The sequence below is a fragment of the Halichoerus grypus genome, chromosome 15 (assembly GCF_964656455.1).
Source record: "Halichoerus grypus chromosome 15, mHalGry1.hap1.1, whole genome shotgun sequence".
NCBI classification, from domain to species: domain Eukaryota; kingdom Metazoa; phylum Chordata; class Mammalia; order Carnivora; family Phocidae; genus Halichoerus; species Halichoerus grypus.
In genome coordinates this window covers 44,217,614-44,232,373 of record NC_135726.1, presented here as the reverse complement: position 1 = coordinate 44,232,373, position 14,760 = coordinate 44,217,614, and the positions used below count along the sequence as shown (strand labels likewise).

At 37.2% G+C, this 14,760-nt stretch overlaps 1 protein-coding gene and 1 long non-coding RNA gene across 2 annotated transcripts; one reads left to right on the top strand and one right to left on the bottom strand.

Moving 5' to 3' along the window:
- Window positions 1-1,005: 1,005 nt before the first annotated feature.
- Window positions 1,006-13,967, bottom strand: ZNF30 (zinc finger protein 30). Its single transcript, XM_078063314.1, is given in 5 exon segments — window positions 1,006-3,179; window positions 3,181-3,256; window positions 3,259-4,299; window positions 4,811-4,937; window positions 12,931-13,967. Coding segments are annotated over 3 exon segments (1,491 nt in total). The 5' UTR covers window positions 4,262-4,299; window positions 4,811-4,937; window positions 12,931-13,967; the 3' UTR covers window positions 1,006-2,767.
- LOC144380283 (uncharacterized) lies at window positions 4,875-12,117 on the top strand. Its single transcript, XR_013444317.1, has 2 exons — window positions 4,875-4,952; window positions 11,564-12,117. It is a non-coding gene; the product is annotated as an uncharacterized LOC144380283 (long non-coding RNA).
- Window positions 13,968-14,760: the final 793 nt, after the last annotated feature.

Sequence of the window (14,760 nt, the reverse complement as noted above, 5' to 3'; positions counted from 1 at the left end):
TTGGATTTACTCCTACTGCCTGTACAACATAAACACTATGGAGCCCATGGAGTCCAAAATACATAATCAAAGAAGGAAACAGGAATTGATAGAGTTTGGTTATAAATGAATCAGAACTTGTTGAATGGTCTCAATCATTATTCATAATTTTTTTCTGATACATCCAGTCTTCCTTAGACCAGTAATAGGTATAATGATGTTTATCAGGAGGTGGAAGATTCATTTTTGACAAAAGTTCAAAGGCAATTCAATAAAGAAAGGATAACCTTTGCAACAGGTGGTGTTGGAACAACTGGACATCCAAATGCAAAAAATGAACCTCGACCTATAGCCTCACATATTACACAAAAATTATTTCAAAATGAATCATAGACACAAAATGTTAAAGTATAAAACTCCAAGAAGGGAATACAGGAAAAAAAATCTTCATGACCTTGGGTTAGGTGAAGAGTTCTAAGATAAAACATCAAATGCACTATCCATAAGGTAAACTGATAAAATGGGAGTATATGAAAATTAAATACCTTTGCTCTATAAAAGATAGTTAAGATAATGAAAAAGACAAACTGGATTGGACAAAATATATTTATAAATCACACATCTAACAAAGAGCTTATATCTAGAATATATAAAGAACTCTTCAAAACTCAACAGTATGAGAACAAACAGCCCAATAAATAAATGCTTCACAAGATATGTGGATGTCAAATAATCACTTGAAAAAGTGGCGAACGTATTAGCCACTAGGAAAATGCAAATTAAAAACACAGTGAGGTACCATCAGACACCTATTAGAGTAACTGAAAACAAAAACAAACTGACAATACCAAGTGCTGGCAACAGTGTAATAACTGGAACTTTCATACATTGATGTTGGGAATGTAAAATAATACTTGGGAAAATAGTTCGGTAATTTTCTGTAAAGTTAAAAACATGTAGTTACCATATGACAGCATCTCTATTCCTAGGTATTTACCTAAAGAAATGAAAATGTCCACACAAAAGTACAAACAGTGCCTTTATTCATGATTGCCAAAACCTGGAAACAACCCAAACTGCTATCATCTGGTGAATGGATAAACAGATTGTGGTTCACCCATAAGGACTACTACTCAACAATAAAAACAAATGAGCAACATATATATATATATATGTGTGTGTGTGTGTGTGTGTGTGTGTATGTATGTATATATATTCATTTGTTATATATTGTTATATATATAAAGTATTTATGTATATTATATATATTTAACAACAGAATTTATCATAACATCAAGAATTATGACATACTTAAGGATAAGTTTAACAAAATATGAGGAAGACTGAATATTACCCAGCATTGCTAAGAGAAATTAAAGACCTAAATAAAAAGAAACAGATGTTCATGAATTGGTGGACTCAATAGTGTTCAGATGTGAATTATCTCCATATTGATCAATAGATTCAATACAATCCATATTATAATCCCCCAAAACATTTTCCCCCATAGCAATTGACAAGCTGATTTTAAAATATGTAACTGAAAAAGACTTTCAACAAAGCAGTAGCAGTTTTGAAATGTGCAGTAATCAATACTCTTTGGTATTGTTAGAATAATAGACACATGGTACAATAGTATATAAGAGTATTCAGAAATAAATGTTATGCAGTCTACTGATTTTCAAAAAGCAACTCAATGGAGGGAGAGAATTCGTTTCAAGAAATGGTCCTAGAACAAATGTGTGTGATTGTCCCTTCTTTTAACACCTTTATTAATTGCATACACTGTGACAGTAAGTTTCTAATTAATTTTATTTTTAAAATATTTTATTTATTTATTTGAGAGACAGTGAGAGAAAGCACAAGCGGAAAGGAGAGGGAGAAGCAGACTCCCGCTGAACAGGGAGCCCGATGCAGGGCTCAATCCCAGGACCCTGGGATCATGATCTGAGCCGAAGGCAGATGCTGGAACATTAATTTTAAAATAACATTAATTTTAAAATTTTAAAATTAGGGGCACCTGGGTGGCGCAGTTAGTTAAGCATCTGCCTTCGGCTCAGATCATGATCCCAGGGTCCTGGGATTGAGCCCCGCATCGGGCTCCCTGCTCTGTGGGAGGTCTGCTTCTCCCTCTCCCACTCCCCCTGCTTGTGTTCCCTCTCTCACTGTGTCTCTCTCTGTCAAATAAATAAATAAAATCTTAAAAAAAATTAAAATTAAAAAATGCTAATAATAAAATTAATAAATATTGAGCATAGGTTTTTACAAGTATGTAGGTTCTATCACCACCATTTTAAAGCAATGCCCTGAAATAAAAAGTAAGGTGCCTAATGTCAAACAGCTTGACAGTGGTGGCATGACAATGACAAGAATTGACATCTGTGCTATGGCAGGCTTTCTAATATAAACTGTTTTTTAGAAATCAGGATGGATTATCTGAAGTTTAGCAATGATTTAAGAGTACTGGAAGGTTTTTTTATTCACTAGTTCATTCAACCATATTAGAATATGTCATATAAACTTTCATGCTATCAATGCTGTATTAATGTCTCCCACCTTTTCTGAATTGGCCACCAATCCAGAATATTCGGATTCAAATATTATAAACACAAGAATGACAAATAAAGGCTTTATGTTTTCTGAATTCCATTATGAATTCTCTAATAGGAGAATATTTTCTAAAGGCCTACCAAGATTTTTAACATCCATGTTTCTCATTAGCATAAATTCTCTGATGCTGAACAATGTTTAAGCCATACATAATGGACTTCCCAAATTCCTTAAATTTTTAGGGTTTTACACACATATGGTTTCTCTGATGTACTTTAAGGGCTGAACTATATCTAAAGGCCTTCCCACATTTTCTACATTTAAAGGGTTTCTCACCGGTGTGTATTCTCTGATGTTCACTAAGGAATGAATTAAGTCTAAAGGTCTTGCCACATTCCTTACATTCAAAGGGTTTCTCACCAGTATGAACACTCTGATGTCCAATAAGTTGTCCATACACAGTAAAGGCCTTTCCACATTCCTTACATTCATAAGGTTTCTCACCAGTATGAATCCTCTGATGTTGAACTAGGTAAGAGCCAGAACTAAAGGCCTTCCCACACTCCTTATACTCATAGGGTTTCTCACTGGTATGAATCCTCTGGTGTTGAACAAGGTATAAGCCAGTACTAAAGGCCTTGCCACACTCTACACTCATATGGTTTCTCATCTGTATGAAGTCTTTCATGTTGAACAAGGTATGAGGCATGACTAAAGGCCTTCCCCATTCCTTGCATTCGTAGGGCTTTACCCCTGCATGAGTTCTCTGATGTGCATTAAGAAATGAACTAAGTCTAAAGGCCTTCCCACATTCCTTACATTCAAAAGGTTTCTCACCAGTATGAATACTCTGATGTCGAGTAAGTTGTCCATACACAATAAAGGCCTTCCCACATTCCTTACACTCACAGGGTTTCTCACCAGTGTGAATTCTCTGATGTTTAACCAGGGGTGAGCTACCACTGAAGGCCTTTCCACATTCTTTACATTCATAGGGTTTCTCACCAGTGTGAATTCGCTGATGTTGAACAAGGTATGAGAAGGTACTGAAGGCCTTCCCACATTCTTTACATACAAAAGGTTTTTCACCAGTATGAATATTCTGATGCTGAAGAAGTTTTCCATACACTATAAAAGCTTTCCCGCATTCCTTACATTCATAGGGTTTCTCACCTTTATGGATTTTTTGATGTTGAACAAGGTATGAGCTACTATAAAAAGCTTTTCCACATTCCCCACATTCATAGGGTTTCTTAACAGTACGAATACTCTGATGTATAGTAAATTGATGGCTATTACTAAAGGTCTTCCCACATTCCTTACATTCATATGGTTTCTCACCAGTATGAATTCTCCCATGTTTAACAAAGCCTGAGCCTCTAATAAAAGCCTTCCCACATTCTTTACATTCATAGAGTTTCTCAACAGTGTGAATTCTCTGATGTCGAACAAGGTACGAAAAGGTGGTAAAGGCCTTCCCACATTCCTTACATTTATAAGGTTTCTCACCAATATGAAATCTCTGATGTATGGTGAGTTGATGTCCATTACTAAAGTTCTTCCCACATTCTTTACGTTTGCAGGTTTTTTCACTAGAATGTGTTCTCTCATGTTGAACAAAGTTTGAGCCTTGACAAAACGTCTTCCCACATTCCTGACATTCACATGATTGCTCTCTGTTAAGAAGTCTCTGATGTAGAGCAAAAGATGTACATTTCTCAATAGTGGGCATTTCTTTAGAGCTGACTGTCTCATCCTTCAACTGAAAATCTGAAAGAAAACAAACAAAAAAAACCCCCCAAATATTGTTTTCCTATATGAGAAAATACAGGAATAGAGATTTCTATGGAAGAGACACATTGAAAATATCTACTAGAAATAAATAGCCTAGGCAATACTAAAATACTGTTATAAAAATCAAAAACAGGTCAAAGAGAAATACAGAGATTAATGAGAGTTTATTTAAAATACCAATGTTGGTGATAAAATAGGTTTCACTTCTGATATTAGGTGTGGATCAGAATCTTTGAAGAGCTTGTTGAGAAACTGATATTCCAGCATCATCCCAGACCTCCTGAATCAGAATACACAAGGCAAGTTCCTGGGCACTGATATGTTTAACATTTCTTATAAATGTTTCTGATACAGATGAAATTTCATTTCCCCCCACTGTGGCTTCTCTTTACACTTAGAGTAAAATCCATGTATCTTTCATTAATATGATCCCTGCTTACCTATTAGGCCTCATATCAAGTCATAATTTTCTTTGTTCCCTATTTACCTCACTTTCCCCTTTCAGCACTTGGAATGTGTCACAAATTTTCTCATCTTTTGGTTCCATCTGCAGGTGAAGTCATCTCCCAAAAATTCTTTGGCATGTGTTGTTTGCAGACTGGATCCTTCTCATCCTATATATGTTTAAGGTAAAATGTCACTTTATCAGGATACTGTAAATTGCTGACCTTGTCTAAGGATGTCCATGTCTTTATCTTCTAACACTTAATTCTTGTAATTCCTACCTGTTTTCAATTATATAATCATTTCTCTTTGTCAAAAATTTTAATTTACTTCTCCCAAACCTACCTGTGAGATATTTTGGCCTTCATGACCTTTGCCCACATCATGCCTGTGAATATGTTGCATCACATGGCAAAAGATATGCAATTAAGGTTACTAATTAGTTGCTTTAAGATGGAGACATTAACCTGGCTTATCTGGGTAGGCCCTAAAAAGCAGAGCTTTCTCCTGGCTGAGGGCAGAAGAGAAGTCAGAGACCTTCAAAGTGTGAGATGGACAAGACTTGCTGGTTGCTGGCTGGAAGACAGAGGGGGCCACATGGAAAGTGTGAGAAGGAAATAAATTCTGCCAGTAACCCATGAGCTTGGAAGAAGACCCCATGCCCCAAAGAACTGCAGTCACAGCTGATACTTGGATTTATTAGCCATCCTGTGCTGAACTGATCTATACAATTATTTCATTACATAGGACTATAGTCTTAAGCTACTAAATTTGTGGTAATTTGTTACAAAGCAACAGAAAACTAACTCCAAAAGCAGGCCCAACCCCTATTTCATTCAGCACTGAACTATAACTCTCTAGCACACAGCAGAAATTGATTGCAAAAAAAAAAAGAAAAAAGACAAATCTCTAGACAAAAGAAAGAATTAGGATATAATTAAAAGACAATATCATACAGGGCGCCTGGGTGGCTCAGATGGTTAAGCATCTGCCTTCGGCTCAGGTCATGATCTCAGGGTCCTGGGATCGAGTCCCGCATCAGGCTCCCTGCTCCTTGGGAGCCTGCTTCTCCCTCTGCCTCTCTCTCTCTCTCTCTGTCTCTCATGAATAAATAAATAAAATCTTTAAAAAAAAAAAAAAAAGACAATATCATACAAATAACTCACTGATAACCCATTAATATAATATAGATAATCCTTGAAGAAATAAACAATTTCTGGAACGAGGCAGGGAAGGTACAAGATGAACCTCAGATATCTTTGCCTTTAAAGTCAGGTAAATTTTGAAGACTCATAGGTTTCTCAAGAAACAGAAGAGACTTACTATGGAGCTCTGTATGGCAAATACAATGACAAAAGGAACGCATGAATGATTATTTTCAATTATACATTCTGAATCAATGATAATGGGTGGATAAAAGATGAATCCATAGTAATTCTTGCAAGTGAACAGAAAAAAAAATTTTTTAATTTTTGTTGTTGAATAATCTCATACTTAGAAAAAGTATTTTTTTTTTTTAAAGATCTTATTTATTCATTTGACAGAGACAGACACAGCGAGAGAGGGAACACAAGCAGGGGGAGTGGGAGAGGGAGAAGCAGGCTTCCCGCGGAGCAGGGAGCCCAATATGGGGCTCAATCCCAGGACCCTGGGATCACGACCTGAGCCAAAGGCAGACGCCCAACGACTGAGCCACCCAGGTGCCCCTAGAAAAAGTATTTAACTACTAGTAAAGAGTCAAATAATTTGTCTTTCTCTTTTCATTGGAACTATGTTTCAAGATAACCAAAAAGTACTAGTTTAGAACACTAAGAAATAGTTACACAAGAAACTATAGTAACAAAGTACCTTCCTACAAATAATGATATTTTTTATTCTGATGAGGATTAACAACATGCCAAGTTGCAAAAGAAATGAATATTCCTGGATAATAAAGTAAAAGGAAAACCACACAGATTACTGTTTAGTTACAAGGGGAAAAATTAAATAATGTGGGTTTGGACTGTTATCACTCTAATCCAGTGGTCGATTTTTTAAGATTTATTTATTTTACAGAGAGAGCATGCATCTGTGCAACTGGGGGGCAGAACAGGAGAGGGAGAGAGAGAATCCTCAAGCAGACACCCCACTGAGTGTGGAGCCCAACCTCGGGGCTTGATCCCAGGACCCTGAGATCATGACCTGAGCCAAAATCAAGAGTTGGCTGCTTAACCCACTGAGACAAAAATGTTTACCTTTTAAAAATATTTCCATGTTATGTGATAAGCTGTACAGGCATTTCGACCAGAACTAGACCACTGGGATGGCCCCTACAGATAAGTATTGAATTTGCACACAAGAGTCAACTGGAAAATTGGATCAGATATGTTATCTCATTAAACTGACTGTCTGCCTTTAGGATGATTTCTGTTATCTCTTAAGATCAATTTGGCCCATCAATTCTCCAACTTCTCAGAAAAAAAAAAAAAAAGGCTATTTAGATCATTTCATTCAAAGAGGAGAAAATCTGGGCGTTGACTATTGTCAAAAAACTTCAACCACCATTAAAGGAGAATTTTGAACTGCTTTCTTCTGCTCTCAGGGCTTTCCATGTCATACTATACCAGATGACCTCAAAATGGGGAGAATTATACAGCACTGTGGTTCAGGACCACTAGATTTGGATCATGTCACAAAAGTATAGCACTCGTATCCAAGAAATTGGATAGGCAGTGGTTCTAGACAGATTCTGTTTAGAAAATATACTGGCCCAACAAGGCAGAGATATGACTCTTAGGAGAATGTTGTACTCACATCTTTAAAGACCTCTCTGAGATCTGTAAGATTACTAAAATGACCCAGGAAACAAGTAAGAAATCACCAAGTTAGGTAATAAGGATAATTCCCTCCATATTGGGTTCTGTGGGCTCTTTGGATCAGGGATGGAATCTGTTGTTTTGGTTGAATTTGAGTACTAGTCTTTGATCCTGGTTTAGAAGCAGGCTAGAAATCCTGATCATAATATTTCTCATAGTATTGTCTATACTACAGCATTCAAATGTATAATCTACAGTCCTAAATGCTGTTGTGCCACCATTTTCTTATCAACAGATCCAAATAATCTTCCAAATAAAAAAATAAGAAAATACACTTTCAAAGGTTGAAATGACTTTCATATACACACAACCATGACACATCCAACAATTGTGTACATTTGGAGAATTTTGCTCCCAAGAAGATAATGTTCTATCCTCCAGATAAGGCTGAAAAATGACCAAAAAGGTGGCAGGGGAAACCAAGAAGTGAAACCAACATAATTCCTTGTCTCTGGGTTAAACAAAATTGAGAAAAACATACTTCCTGGGATGTGTCTTAACCTTCCATAAATTATCAGGGCCCATGGGATTAAGTTTTAGTTTTTGAGTTGTTTTTTTTTTAAGCAGTTCTAACTCTTTGTAAGAATTAATATTTTCTGACTTTTATTCTTTCTTAAAGACCTTCCAAAGACAAAAATTCACTTATTTTCAAAAAAGAATAAATTTCATTCTACCTTACAGTTACATAGGGTTCTAATGGATCTTTTCATGGAACTAAGATATACAATGGGATACCAATCATCTATTTTTCCTTTAAGAATAAAAGAATAATGTTCCCTTGGGACATTTTTCTGTTTCATCATCTGAAAAGCTATTTCATCATTACCAATTATATCCCAGTGTGCAAAAAAGAAAAATTAAAATAAGGAAGTGGAAGAATTCTGGCATTGCCCAGAAAGATGATACAGTAGTGAAATAAATCATTACTACATTGTCCTTCAGTTTTCTCAATGTGTTGCTCAAAGGATTGCATCCATTATCTTTTAAGGTTTCAAAGAAGACTTCAGACATCAATTTTGTGCCTTAAAAAATATTTAGCATTTGGGATACCTGGGTGGCTCAGTCGGTTAAGCATCTGCCTTCGGCTCAGGTCATGATCCCAGAGTCCTGGGATCAAGCCCCACATCGGGCTCCCTGCTCAGTGGGGAGCCTCCTTCTCCCTCTGCCTGCCGCTCCCCCTGCTTGTGCTCTCTCTCTGTCAAATAAATAAATAAAATCTTTTAAAAAATATTTAGCGTTTATTGAACACAGTTGAGAATTCAAAATTTTTCATTTTCTACCCATTATGGCAAAGATAAGCAAAGTGACAAAGAAAGACACTTCATAAACATCACGTAAATCAGAAGATGAGTGCAAAGATAAAGGGAGCAGTGCTCTAGAGCAGCCTGTCCAATATGGTAGCCACCAGCTATGTGACTAGACTAAATTGAGAGGTGCTGTGAGTGTAACATACACACCAGATTTTGAAGACGTAGAGCAAAGAGAAATGTAAATTATCTCATTAGCAATTTTATAGTAATTGTACATAAAAACTGATATTTGGGATATATTGAAATAAACAAAATGCATTATTAATTTTACCATTTTCTTTTTAAATTCACCACTAGGAGACTTTATATTACATATGTGGCTTGCATTACATTCTAGATGACAAAATGGTATGTGGTGAACTATCTTACTAATATTGTTTATGGTAAAAAAAGACCACTGAGACACAAGTTGCATATGGACTCAGAAAATGGGAAAGGTCATCAGGAGGCCAATTCTGTAGTGCGAACTGGGGGTGATGGTGGTCTGGATTAGAAAGTTAGTGATGGACAATGGTGAGAAGGTATGGCACTCATAATATATTTTGAACATAGAACGAACAACATGCTGGTGTGCCTGCTGTGGGATATTCCGAATAGTTAAAGCCAAGGTCACCAAAGGCAGTCTTAGTCTGAATGTTCACTTGAGCCTAAGATGACCCTCTCATAGGTGCTGCAGGTAAAAAAAAAAAAAATGATTTTCTTGTTGTGGTTATAGAGAATAATGTCCTTTTCTTAGTATATTCTTGAGTATTTAGGGATGAAATGTTATAATTTGTGCAACTTACTTAAATGGTACAGCAAAACTTTTTTTTATATAGATACAGAACAAAGCAAAATATTAAAAACTGGTGAATCTACGTGATGGTTTTAAGGATTGCTGTATTACTTTTTCAACTTTTATGTGGATTTTAATTCAGTTGGCAACATACAAAACCAAAACACAACAAAACAGACTTTTAAGAACGGCATATTTCCATACATTAAGAAACATTAAAAACAATACAATTTATTTAAAAAAAAAAAACAAAACAAAAAGCCCTCAAAGTGATATATGTAGACTAATTAGATACAAAGTGTATAGGGTTGAATAGTGGTTCCCCCTCCCTCAGAATGTGAGGAAATAGATGTAATTCATTAATATGAGGTCATTTTGGATTAGTGTGAGCACTAAATCTAAAGTGACTGGTGTCCTTACGAGAAAAGGAGAGGACACACAGAGACAGACACAAAGGAGGACATGCTGTGACAAGAGAGGCAGAGATGGGAGTGATGTAGCTATAAACCAAAGAATGCCAAGACTACCAGCAACCACCAGAAGCTACAAAAAAGCAAAAAAGGATCCTCCCCCAGAACCTTCAGAGACAGAATGCCCTTGACTTCTTGATTTCAAACTTCTGGCTTTGAGAATTGTGAGGCAGTAGATTTCTGTTGTCTTAAGCCACCAAGTTTGTAGTATTTTGTTACAGCAGAACCAATTTACAGGTTTGTGACTTATTATGGCAAAAACTAATACACAAAGATAAATATATAATACAGAAAAGAGCTATGAAATAGGTGTTAAAAAAAAAAAAACTTTTCGGGGCGCCTAGGTGGCTCAGATGGTTAAGCGTCTGCCTTCGGCTCAGGTCATGATCCCAGGGTCCTGGGATCGAGTCCCACATCGGGCTCCCTGCTCCTTGGGAGCCTGCTTCTCCCTCTGCCTCTCTCTCTCTGTCTCTCATGAATAAATAAATAAAATCTTAAAAAAAAAACAAAAAACTTTTCTTCAGGTAATTTCCATTTCTGAAAATCAATTCTAATCAAATCCTGAATAATTATAGGAATAAATAGAGAGTTAGTGTCAATTAAAAAAAAAATAGGTGGGAGCCCATCAAAATGTGTGACACAGAACTGAAACTAAATAAAAATTTTAAATGCAAATAATAGTCTCTGAAAAAAATTATAAATTTCAAACATGAACATTTTCTGTTTTATTTTATTTTATTTTTTAAATATTTTATTTATTTGACAGAGAGAGACACAGCGAGAGAGGGAACACAAGCAGGGGGAGTGGGAGAGGGAGAAGCAGGCTTCCCGCCGAGCAGGGAGTCCGATGCGGGCTCAATCCCAGGACCCTAGGATCATGACCTGAGCCGAAGGCAGACGCTTAACTACTGAGCCACCCAGGCGCCCCCTTTTCTTTTTTAATTTAAATTTTACTTAGTTAACGCAACAGTGTAATATTGTTTCTGGAGTAGAATTCAATGATTTGTCACTTAAATACAACACCCAGTGCTCATCACAACAAGTGCCCTCCTTAATACCCGGCACCTGTCTAGCCCATCCCCCACCCACCTCCCTCCATCAATCCTCAGTTTGTTCTCTATCTTTAAGAATCTTTTATGGTTTGTTTCCCTCTCTCTTTTTCTTTCCCCTTCCCGTCAAACGTGAACATTTTCTATTAGAACTTATATCAGCTTTTTAAAAAAGAAGCTAAATTTCTTCTGTTTGTTTTTTAAATGAAAAATAATTAGTGCATGTTCCTAACTATATGACTTTCAACCACAGAACTGTATTTGAAATGTTGCAAAAGACCTTTATTTTATCAAAAAGAATGCTATGTCTTTCTTCCTGCCTTCTTGTCACTGCTAGGATGCTGCATCTTCTTCTAGGACATTCCTCCTTCCCAGCCACTCTTGGGCCATCTCTCCTCAGCAGACTCCAGCGTCTACATCTCTTGCCCTCACTTACATCTCCATATCCTACTAGAGCTGCTCTTTACTAAGTTGTGAATGCCATTTAATTACATATTCTAGCTCACATATTAAGACTAAATTTCATTATAAGGGTTTTTTTTTTTTAAGTAAAAAAGGACACAGAGGCTACCATGAAGAGGCTCCCGTTTGCCAAATATGAGACAATTTGAATATCAAAATGATAGTAGAAGATTACAACTGACTGAATACAGTAAGAATGCCTGGGTTCACACCGAATAAATAACTGAAACATTGTTCAAATTGAGAAACAATCTGCAAAAGAGATGTACTCATCAAAAGTGCCAAGATCATAAAAGGCAAAGAGAGACCAAGGAGTTCTTTCAAATTAAAGGAGATTAAAGTAAGAAGACTACTAAATGAAATTCATGATTTTTGTCTTGGATACTGGGTTGAATTTTATTTTTTTTCTATAAAGGATACCAGTGAGGAGGCACCTGCGTGGCTCAGTTGGTTAAGCTTCTGGCTCTTGTTTTTGGCTCAGGTCATGATCTCAGGGTTGTGAGATCGAGGCCGGAGTTGGGCTCTGCACTCAGCAGGGAGTCTGCTTGGGATTCTCTCTCTCTCTCTCTCCCGTTGCCCCTCCCCCTGCTCATGTGCACTCTCTCTCTCTCTAAATAAAAGAATATAAATAAAAGAAAATAAAGAAAAAAGAAATATACACTGAAACATTTAGGGTAAAGGTGAAGTCATTTCAAGGGAAAGGGACAGAATGAGAATGATAAAAAGCAAATATATAAAATATTAACAGTCTCCAGGTAAAGGTTACATGTATGTTCTGTGTTATTCTCACAAATTTTCTGGTTAGAAATTATTTCAAAATAAAGAGTTACATAAAATCCATCAATTAAGAACCCTGTACATATTTGTTTAAATCAATACATTTCAGTTAAAAGAAGAATATACAAATGCAGAATGGCACAGTGATTATTAAAGATAAGCCAACTCTGTCTAAATTCTAGTTCTAAGAACTAGCTCTATAATTAGGAAAATTTCTTAATCATCCCAAGTCTTAGTTCCCTCAGATAATAAAATACTGATAGCAATCTGAAAAACGTCTCACAATGTTGCCGTGAGAATCAAGAAGGCAATAACGTGTAAAATGCTTAGAACAGTGTCAGGCACACAGTAGAGAATCAATAAAGTAACTGCTATTATCACCACCCCTGTCTGCATAAGAGACAATGATCAAAAAGGGAATAAGTCAGTATAGCATGAGTAAACTCAACAACAAAGATTTCATACCTCCCCTCATTAATCTTCAGTTAATCATTTTTCTTCTTATAGCTCTGAGAAAACACAAGATAAAAGATATATATTCATTCCTCTACTATATCAATTAAGTTATCGACATCCACATCCACTGTCACCGTTTTCTCTTATGCACAAAATTCCACCATCTTACACGCCCAGCTGAAGGCCATTGCTTCCACAATAATTTCCTCCTAATTCATCCATTTTTACCACTCTGTGGAAGCGTTCCCGACATCAATCATGCAGGTGTAACCCCATGTCCCAACCAACCCCATCTCTTCACAGGCAATGGCTCTACAGAACTGTGCTACTCACTCCCATTCTGCTTAAACCACTCCTGTCAGGCTTTCATTCCTTGATGCCACTGAGGATTTCCCCTTCTGGGAAGGTCAAATATTGAGGCCATTGCTCATTTCTTGTTTTAATTCCTGTTTCAGTGATCATTCGTCCACCCTGAAACATATTCTTCATTTGTCTTTGGTGGTACCACTTTCCTGTTTTAATTCTACCTTAAAATGTGCTTCTCAACAGTCTCTTGTGCAGCCCCGCCGACAGACACAACTGTGAGACTCCTCTATCTGCACTGGCTCTTTGGGAGACCTCATGCACTCCCCTGGCTTTAAACACCAGCCATATGCCAATAAAACCCAACTGCCAAGTGTGAGCCTATACTCTCCCTGAGCTCAGGCTTGCATATTCAACAGCCTCGTCAGCATTTCTAATAGCCATCTCAAGCTTCACATATTCAAAGTACACGTGTTTAGATTTGCTCTCCATCCTGCCTTTTCTCTCCCTTTCCCATCTCAGGCAGTTGTGTCACCATTCACCTGCTCAACTCAAAACCTGCTCATCCTTCTTCATGTCCTTCTGCCGCCACCCCCATTTATAATTCACCAGCATGTTGTTAGTTCTATGTTCAAAATCCATTACGAGTGCCATACCTTCTCACCACTTTCCACCACTAACATTCTAATCCAAACCACCATCACCCCCAGTTCGCACTACAGAATTGGCCTCGCGGCAGCTTTTCCTGTTCTTACCCTTGTCCCCATTCAGTCCATCCTCTATGCATCTGTGCAGGAAAAAGCGGAGGGGAGCGATGGAGGGTATCTGCAGACCTGAGAACCTCAAAATAACCAGTAGATATTCATCTAAAAGGTTAGCAGCCTAATTGGAGGAGAGGTAGTGAAACCGATAGCGAGGTTTGGGGTGCTTCGTAAGGTTGGATGTGGTTGGAAGTGATCTATCAGGGAGAGAGAGAGAAAAGGGTTGTCATTAGGTAGAGGCTGGTAAAGGGCTTGAGGGGAGTTGGAGAAGTTTTATCTCCTCATTTGGAGAATCTGGGTGAAGAGAATAGGAAAATTCTTTGTAGAATTCTGCAACTTCTCTGTAAGCCTGAAATTATTTTTATTTAATTAGTTTATTATTATTGTTTATCTTTTTAAAGATTTTATTTTTAAGTAATCTCTACACCCAACATGGGGCTTGAACTCAACCCCGAGATCAAGAGTCGCTCACTCTTTGACTGAGCCAGCCAGGTGCCCCTGAAATTATTATTTTTTAAATGTTTTATTTCTGGGCGCCTGGGTGGCTCAGTTGGTTAAGCGACTGCCTTCGGCTCAGGTCATGATCCTGGAGTCCCTGGATCGAGTCCCGCATCGGGCTCCCTGCTCAGCAGGGAGTCTGCTTCGCCCTCTGACCCTATCCCCTCTCATGTGTTCTCTCTCTCTCATTCTCTCTCTCTCAAATAAATAAAAATCTTTAAAAAAAAAAATAAATGTTTTATTTCTGCTCAGGGTGATGTTTTAAGGATATCTGTTT